Below are 9,575 nucleotides of genomic sequence, written 5' to 3'. Positions count from 1 at the left end.
TGGGGAAATTCTTCTATCCAAAAATCACAGAAAAGAGCTACTATCCATATGGCACATATACTGGGAAGACTTTGGTAAATTTACTTATTGTAGTTCTAAAAAAAAAAAAAAGCTGTGATCTTAGATTGTCTTAAGTATAGTATCCAGAACAAGGTTGGTCAGGGTTGTACTGTATATTTGCCTTGTCCTGGTGAGAACATGGTATAACACTAATTTTATTTGTTGGGGACATTTTAGGAGGTGAATCACCAAACTAGAGGATATTCAGAAGACATCAATCAAGATGGTAAAGGGATCTAAAATCAATATGAAAATTTAAATATACTTTCTCAGATATCAATAGACTGTCTATATCCTAAAGAAATAAATTGACAAGCAATTTTAACACTGAATACATATACAGAACCCACACAGAGCACTTGACTGCTAGAATGAATTTGTAGTATCATGCCAATTCAGAAAATAGATTCTAAACTAAGTATATTCCAGCATAAATGAAAAATAAGTTTTAAACAGGCAAAAGAACACATTTTTCGGTTGTTTAAGGAAAATTGCGAACTTTACTGAAGACAAAAATTATAGATGAAAACTTCATAATACATTACAAATTAAAGATGTCAGACTGATGTACAATAGAAAATTTACTTCTACATTTAAGAAAAAGAAAATCTAGCTTCTCTTAAAATGAATAGATGATTCAATTAAAGGCTAATCATGGGTTCACTGTAATATTAAGCATGTTTAACATTCTTATATTATCCTGTAACAACTCTTTAATGGTATTTTCCCTTTTTTGTTGGTTTCCACAAAGTATCGCTTCGATAGTATTGAATACAGTAGCGGCTTTCCCTTGAAGATCAAATGGAATATTATTCATATTTAAGAATACAGTTAGCTGAGACTTGAAATCATATAAGAAGTTAATAAATAATCTAATTCTTTCATCATTATCCTTTTCTTTTGTAAACTTCTGAGGTTTATGCCCACTGCTGGATGTGTTTTCTCTCTCTACTAAGGAAAAGCTTTGGATTCCATACTTTTTGGCAGATTCAACATCATCTTTGAATTCTATGTGGCTTTTTGCATTTTTCAGTGCACGTTTTAGCTCCTTATTTATGTCTGAGATTTTTTTCAGAATTTGATCTTCAATGACTTGCTCCTTATTCTGCTGGTCTTTGGCTTCCTCTGATGGCTGGGAGATCCCTGTTCCTAAATTGTGCACCTGTGTTCCTGGGTAGTCCATGGCCAATGGGGCCACAAGAGCCATTTGTCCCACGATGACCCTTCTCCCTGGGGTAGCTGGTTTCACTTGTTGGGAAGCTTCCTCAATGAGTTTCAAAGCTGAGTCCAGAGATGGTTTATGATGCAACTTGGCAGGTACTTTTTGGACTGGTTTAGGAGCTACTTACACAAGTGGTTTGAGAATGGGTTTCTCTAACACTGTCTTAGAGGGTACCTGGGTAGGGTCCATAGCCATTTTCACAGCTAGCCCCAGAGTTGAGGCCACAGATTTCTTTACTGGTGGATCCTCAAATGCGTTTTCCTCACTATCAGATTCATCAATCTCTAAAACACTACTGTCATCATCCTCCAAATTCAAGTTCTCCATATCTGAGTTGTCCAAATCCTTGTTTATATCCTCTGTTTTCTCTTCCGTGTTGCCAGGTGCCTCTGTGGTAGCTATGCTGATTGTCCTCTCTTGCTCTTTTTTGTCCTGCTCCCTGGGGCACCGGATGGAGCTCTCGGGCTCCAGATTTCCCTTAAACCAGGCTGGGTGTTTCATCAAAGGCGCCTCATGTTTGGTCTTCTTAGACTTAGAAGATCTGGAAGTCAGGAAGAGCGGGATTTTCAGGAACTCCCCCAGCATCCCCCTGGTGCCTTCCTTGACTTCGTTCTCCTCGTCACAGCTTCCTTCTTGTCCCGGGTACCCTGGGTGGGCACTCTCAGGGCCATCTGTTGTAGGATTTCAGCGTAGTGCTTCAGGATGCTGTCTTCCTTGCCCAGGTTGCTGGAGCCCACCTGCATGTCATTTAGGGTCAGCAGCCATGAGTAGGCTATTTCTGATAGGGGCCAGAGCCATAGCATGGCTAAAAGCATGGCTGCCTTGGCACCCATCTTTACTGGCTGTCTACAGACTATCACAGCAGGACTCAGGGCCGAGAGTGAATCCTCAGGACCAAATGACCAGCTGTACCAAGCTTCAGCAGTCTAGTTGTCTAGTTGCCCTAGACAACTGAATCGTTGGCGCTCCAGTGTGCGCAGCCACTAGGGGGCACCGTGGCCGCGAGAGGGGACTGGAGAGCAACACCAATCTCGCTCCTCTAGCCTCATCTCGCGTCCCTCAACCTGACTGGCCCACCCTCCTGAGAGGCCTGCCCCTCCCTGCCCCACTAGTGAGCAGGGAGGAAGTGTACTTGTGTCTGCTCTACTCACCTTTCCTTTCCGTCCCTTTCATTTTCCCTTAAGGCCCTGCCTTGAGGGCAGTCAACTCCCAGAGGGTGACTCTTCTGGGCGCCCAAACCTCACCGATGCTAGCCACCAACAGACCCATACTCAAATTTCACAGGTGAAGAAACAGAAGCCCCTAGAGGTTAGGGTGGTTTGCTCCTGTGTTCACAAAGGTTAGACATGGCCAGGTTGAGATTTAGATTCATTCTTATTGATGAAGAAGAAGAGTGAAGAGACAGGCTGAGGAAGGGGCAGAGAGGGAGTTCTTTAAAATAAAAGAGTGAGATTTTCTAGTTTGGGCTTCCATGGAAGGAAAAAGAACTAGAGGCAAATAAGAAAGAAAAGTAAATTCTTCATTCGAAAGAAGAAAGATGTCAGAGTTTGATTTTGGAGAGGACAAATTTGGCAAAATTTGGGGAAAATTGAGGAAAATCTGAAGAAAAATTTGACCATGTCACTCCCCCTATTCCATAAACTCTTGTGGCATTAGAATAGGCAAAAAAGAAACAAAGCTATATCACTCTTTGCAGAGGATATGATGATATGCTTAGAGAATCCTACAGAATCAACTGAAAAACTATTTACAATAATTAACAACTTTAAAATAAACCCACACAAATCATCGACATTTTACTAGCAAAATCCAGCAGCAAAGAGATATAAAGGGAAATTCCATTTAAAGTGACTGTAAACAATATGAAATATTTGGGAGTCTACCTGCCAAGACAAACCTAGGGACTACATGAACACAAGTACAAAACACTTTTCACGCAAATAAAGTCAGATCTAAATAATTGGAAAAACATCAGTTGCTCATGGGTAGGCTGAGATAATATAATAAAAACGACAATTCTACCTAAATTAATTTACTTATTCAGTACCATACCAATCAAACTACCAAAAATATTTTATAGAGCTAGAAAAAATAATAACAAAATTCATCTGGAAGAACAAAAGGTCAAGAATAGCAAGGTAATTAATGCAAAGGAAAGTGGCCTAGCCATACTAGATCTAAAACTGCATCATAAAGCAGCAATCATCAAAACTATTTGGTGCTGGTAAGAAATAGAGTGGTAAATCAGTAGAATATATTAGGTACACAACACACAGTAGTCAATCTACTGTGTGATAAACCCAAAGACTCCAGCTTCTGGGATAAGAACTCAGTATTTGACAAAAACTGCTGGGAAAACTGGAAAGTAGTATGGCACAAACTAGGCATGGACCAACATCTTACACCATATATCAAGATAAAGTCAAAATGGGTACACAATTTAGATATAAAGGCTGATACTATAAACAAATTAGAAGAGCAAGGAGTAGTTTGCCTGTCAGATTTATGGAGAAGGGAAGAATTTATGACCAAACAAGAGATAGAGAACATTCTGAAATGCAAAATGGATAGTTCTGATTACATTAAATTGAAAAAGTTTTTCACAAACAAAGCCAATGCAACCAAGATCAGAAGGGAAGCAGAAACCTGAGAAACACTTTCTATAGCCAGTGTCTTTGATAAAGGCCTCATTTCTGAAATACATAGAGAACCGAGTCAAATTTATAAGAATACAAGCCATTCCCCAATTGATAAATGGTTAAAAGATATGAACAGGCAGTTTTCAGATGAAGAAATTAAAAGTATCTATAGTCATATGAAAAAATGCCCCAAATCACTCTTTTTTTTTGCCTTTTTGGTGAGGCAATTGGGGTTAAGTGACTTGCCCAAAGCTCGTAAGTGTCATGCATCTGAGACTGGATTTGAACTCACGTCCTCCTGACTCCTAGGCCAGAGCTCTTTCCACTGTGCCACCTAACTGCTCCCCAGATCACTCTTGATTAGAGAAATGCAAGTTGAAACAACTCTGAGGTACCACTTCACACCTATCAGATTGGTTAATATGACAAAACAGGAAAATGATAGATGTTGGAGAAGATGTGGGAAAATTGGGACACTAACACATTGTTGGTGGAATTGTGAATTGATCCAACCATTCTGGAGAACAATTTGGAACAATGCCCAAAGGGCTGTAAAAGTGTGCATATCCTTTGATCCAGCAATACCACTTCTAGGTCTGTATCCCAAAGAGATCATTAAAAAAGGGAAAAGGACCCACATGTATGAAAATATTTATAGCAGCTTTTTTGTGGTGGCAAGGAATTGGAAATTGAAGGAATGCCCATCAATTGGGGAATGGCTGAACAAGTTGTGGCCTATGAATGTGATGCAATACAATTGTTCCATAAGAAATGGTGAGCAGGCAGATTTTGGGAAAACCTGGAAAGCCTTACATGAACTGATGCTGAGTGAAGTGAGCAAAACCAGGAGGACATTGTACATAGTAACACAACATTGTGTAATGACCAACTTTGATAGACTTAGCTCTTCTCAGCAATGCAATGATCTAAGACAATTCCAAAAGACTCATGATGGAAAATGCTATACACACCCAAAGAAAGAACTATGGAGTCTGAATGCAGATTGAAGCACACTGTTTTCTCTTTTTTTTCTTTCTCATGGTTTTCCCCTTTTGTTCTGATTCTTCTTTCACAACATGACTAATGTGGAAATATATTTAATATGATTATAACTTGTATAGCCTATATCAGATTATATGCTGTCTTGGGGAAGGGGAAAAATTTAGAAGTCAAAATCTTATAAAAGTGAATGTTGAAAACTAAAAATAAATTTAATTAAAAAAAAACTCTTGTGGCTCCTATCACCTACAGTATCAAATACAAACTCCATTATTTAGCACTTAAAACCCTTTAAAATCTGCCCCATTCCAGTTGTTTTATGCTTTGTTCTCTCCCTCCTTTCCTTGACTACACCAAATTCTACAATACAGATGCACTGGCCTATTTGTTGTTCCTGTCACATGACATTCCATTTCCCAACTCTGTGCATTTGTATTAGGTATCCTCTCTTGCTTATAATAGAGTTAGGTGGCACAGTGGAGTGCTAGGACTGGAGTCAGGAAGATTTGAGTTCAAATCCGGCGTCAAACGCTTATTAACTTAAAGGAAGCTGGGCAAGTGACCCTGGGCAAATCACTTAACCCTGTTTGCCTCAGTTTCTTCATCTGTAAAGTGAGCTGGAGAAGGAAATGGCAAACCACTCCAGTATCTCTGCCAAGAAAACCCCAAATGGGGTTGTGAAGAGTTGGAAATGGCTAAACAACAACAACTTGCTTGTAATGCTCTCCCTCCTTACTTCTGCTTCCTGGCTTCCCTGTCTTTTCTTTTTTAAGACAGCACAAATATGGAAGAGAGGAAAAAGAAAGTAAAAGCAGAAATTGTCTCTCCCTTTCAAGTCTACAGAGTTCTTCTGCAGGAGTCTTTTTCTTTATTTCCCTAGTGCTTAGCACAGTGTCTAGCACATAGTAGTCAATGCTTTTTGACCTTAAAATTAAGTTTCATACTTTAATTAAGTATGAAATTTAAAAGGAGAACTAATGGGTAAAGAGGAACTTTTGGGAATAATGATCTCACTATCTTAGGTTTGGTTATAGTGAAGGCTGACCTGCTTGGAATATCTGCTTAGTGAGATCTTCCTCCTCTTTTAACTGAGAGATTGTCCAGTAAGTTTCAGAGAATGAAGTTGGGGATTCTCAGCTTCTATTAAAAATCAAAGAAGATATTGGAATACAATATTCCAAAAGTCAAAAGGGACAGGCTTACAACCAAGAACACCTTACTTGGCAAAGCTAAGCATAATCCTACATAGGAAAAAAAACCCCAGACCTTTAATGTAATAGAAAACTCTCAAGAATTTCTTACAAAACACTAGATCTGAGTAGAAACTTTGAAATGTAAACACAAGAGTCAAGAGTAACTTAGAAAAGTAAATGTATTTAATCAATTGGAAGGAACTGTAGGATGATGTAGTGCTAACATTCTAATAGGGAGAGTCAGGGCAAGTCTATAAACATTTATTAAATACCTTCTATGTGCCTTTGGAAGGGCAAAAACAGTTCTGCTCTAAAGGAGTGCACAGTCTAATGGGGAAGACAACATGCAAACAATTATGTACAAGCATGATATGTACAGAATAAATTTGAGATAATAGAGGGAAAACACTAGCATTAGGTGAGATTTTAGCTGGGAATTGAAGGCAGTCAGGGAAGCCAAGAGGTGGAAATGAGCAGAGAGAGAATTCCAGGCATGAGGGATAGCTGGTGAAAATGAATGGAGTTGGGAGATAATAAGGTGTCTTGTATGGGGAATTGCAAGGAGGCCAGTGTTATTCAATTTCAGAGTACATTGTGGGAGTGGGGTGGGTTTAAGATGTAAGAAGACTGGAAAGGTAGGAAGGAGTCAGGTTATGAAGGACAAACACAGGATTTTATATTTGATCCTTGAGGTGATAGGGAGTCACAGGAGTTTATTGAATAAGGGGATTACATGGTCAGATCTGGGCTTTAGGAAAATCACTTGGTGGCTGAATGGAGGAGGGACTAGAGTGGAGAGAGACTTGAGGAAGAGAAACCCACTAGCAGGCTATTATAATAGTCCAGGTATGAGGTGATGAAGGCCTACACCAGGTTGGTGGCAGTGTCAGAGAAGAGAAGGAAATGTATACAAGAGATGTTGTGAGAGTAGAAATTCAACAAAAGATTGGACATGTAGAGTAAGTGGAAGTGAGGAGTTGAGGAAAACACCAAGGTGATAGGCCTAGGTGATGGTTCCATAGTAACAGGAAATTTAGGAAGAGGAGAAGGCTTAGGGGGAAGTTAAAGAATTCAGGTTTTGAACATTTTGAGTTTAAGATGTTTACAATACATCCAGTTTGAGATGTCTAATAGTCAGTTGGAGATGGGATGTGGGAGATTAGGGGAAAGGTTAGGGCTAAATAAATAGATCTGGGAATCATCTACATAGAGATAATTGAATCCATGGGAGCTGATGAGATCACCAAGTGAAATAGGGTGTGGAGAGAAAAGAATAAGGAAGAGAGGAAATAAGCATTTATTAAGCATGGACCAGGTGGTAGAGATACAAATATGAGCAAACCAAGCAAAAACAAAGATAGTTCCTGACCTCAAGGAGCTTACATTCTTTTTTTCCTAATAAAAATCTTATCTTAATAGCTTACATCTGTATAATGCTTTATCCTTTTAAAATTACCTTTTGCATCAGTTATCTAATCCTCACAATACTACTTTGAAATAGTGAGGTCAGTATTAGGTATGTAAATAAATATCTCACGTATCTTTCCCCTCCTCCCCAAGAGTCATCCCATGTGACAAATAGTGGGGTTATTTTTCCCCAGAGGAAAAAAAAATCAACATAACTGATTGATACATTGAGAAATTCCAAAAATATGTGCCATGTGTAACATGTGTAGTCCTACCACCTCATTCAAGTCCCATATGATTTTTATAATTTTGATTTTTTTTTGTGTGTCATTGTTCTTTCTATTTACATTGTTGTAGTTACTGTGTATATTATTTTCTTGGCTCTGCTGATTTTACTTGCTATCAGTTCATAAGAATCATTTCTTACAGTACAGTAATATTCCATTAAATTCATGTACCATAATTTGTTTATCCATTCTCCAGTCCATGGCCATCTACTTTGTTTCCAGTTCTTAGCTATCACAAAAAGTGCTGCTATAAGTATTTTGGCATATATGGGGACTTTCTTAGTGATGGCTTCATTGGAGTAATAGAGTAATAGAATCTCTGGTTCAAAGAGTGTGGATATTTTAGTCATTTTACTTGCATAATTCCAAATTGTTTTCCAAAATGGTTGTACCATTTTACAACTCTACCAACAATATATTAGTGTGCTTATCTTTCCACAAACCCTTCAACGTGGAATGTTGCCATTTTTTTTGTCATTTTGCCAATGTTCATAGTATGAGGTGAAATATCAGTGTTGTTTTAATGTGAATTTCTCTTATTATTAGTGATGTGGAGCATTTTTTAAAAATTAATTTATTTTTAGCTTTCAACATTCACTTCCACTGGATTTTGAGTTCCAAATTTTCTCCCTGACTCTCCCCTTCCTCCATTCCAAGACAGAGTGCATTCTAAATGCCCCTGACCCCAATCTGCCCTCCCTTCTGTCACACACTCCCCTTCTCTTATCCCCTTCCCCTTCTATTTTCCTGTAGGGCAGGATAGATTTCTATATCCCTTTGCCTGTATATCTTATTTCCCAGTTGCATGTGAGAACAATTTTTAACATCTATTTTTAAAACTTTGAGTTCCAAATTCTCCTCCTTTCTCCCTCCCCACCCACCCTCATTGAGAAGGCAAACAATTCGATATAGGTTATACATGTGTAGTTATGCAAAACACTTCCGTAATAGTCATGTTGTAAAAGACTAACTATATTTCCCTCCATCCTATCCCGCCCCCCATTTTTTCTTTTCTCTCATTTGACCCTGTCCCTCCTCAAAAGTGTTTGTTTCTGATTACACCCTCCCCCAATCTGCCCTCCCTTCTATCATCCCCCCCTTATCCCCTTCCCCCTATTTTCTTGTAGGGTAAGACAGATTTCCATACCCAGTTGGGTGTGTATATTATTCCCTCCTTAAGACAAATACAATGACAATAAGATTCAATCATTTCCCCTCACCTCCCTCCTCTTCCCCTCCACTGGTAAAAACTTTTTCTTTTCTCTTTTATGTGAGATAATTTACCCCATTCTACCTCTCCCTTTCTCCTTCTCCCAGTATAATCCTCTCTCACCCCTTAATTTTACTTTTTACATATCATCCCTTCATATTCAACTCACCCTGTGCCCTCTGCCTATCTATATCTATATCCATATCCATATCTATATCTATCTATCTATCTATCTATCTATCTATCTATCTATCTATCTATCTATCTATATTCCCTCCCACTACCCTAATATTGAGAAAGGTCTCATGAGTTACAAATATCATCTTTCCATGTAGGAATGTAAACAGTTCAACTTTAATAAATCTCTTATGATTTCTCTTTCCTGTTTACCTCTTCATGTTTCACTTGAGTCTTGTATTTGAAAGTCAAATTTTCTATTCATCTCTGGTCTTTTCATCAAGAATGCTTGAAAGTCCTCTATTTCATTGAATGTCCATTTTCCCCCTGAAGGATTATACTCAGTTTTTCTGGGTAGGTGATTCTTGGTTTTAATCCTAG

At 38.5% G+C, this 9,575-nt stretch overlaps 1 protein-coding gene across 1 annotated transcript; it reads right to left on the bottom strand.

Annotated features, from left to right (window-relative positions):
* Nucleotides 1-712: 712 nt before the first annotated feature.
* On the bottom strand, nucleotides 713-2,115 carry SPESP1 (sperm equatorial segment protein 1). The gene is made up of 3 exons (XM_027835138.1): nucleotides 1,889-2,115; nucleotides 1,457-1,823; nucleotides 713-1,369 (listed from the first exon to the last, which is right to left on the bottom strand). Exons 1-3 carry the CDS (start codon nucleotides 2,113-2,115, stop codon nucleotides 713-715), a joined length of 1,251 nt encoding a protein of 416 aa, XP_027690939.1.
* Between the last annotated feature and the right edge of the window lie 7,460 nt (nucleotides 2,116-9,575).

The sequence above is a fragment of the Vombatus ursinus genome, unplaced genomic scaffold (genome assembly GCF_900497805.2).
Source record: "Vombatus ursinus unplaced genomic scaffold, bare-nosed wombat genome assembly UNPS02004276.1, whole genome shotgun sequence".
NCBI lineage: Eukaryota > Metazoa > Chordata > Mammalia > Diprotodontia > Vombatidae > Vombatus > Vombatus ursinus.
Note: the sequence above shows the minus strand (reverse complement) of the source record. Positions and strands in the feature narration are given on the sequence as shown.

What these genes read in the sequence shown, in the direction of transcription:
- SPESP1 (XM_027835138.1), bottom strand. Translation starts at nt 2,115, where the DNA reads ATGGGTGCCAAGGCAGCCATGCTTTTAGCCATGCTATGGCTCTGGCCC. An exon ending in GCTGTGACGAGGAGAACGAA is followed by an intron (nt 1,824 to 1,888) that starts GTCAAGGAAGGC and finishes CCTGACTTCCAG; the next exon opens with ATCTTCTAAGTCTAAGAAGA. An exon ending in TGGCTATGGACCCTACCCAG is followed by an intron (nt 1,370 to 1,456) that starts GTACCCTCTAAG and finishes GTACCTGCCAAG; the next exon opens with TTGCATCATAAACCATCTCT.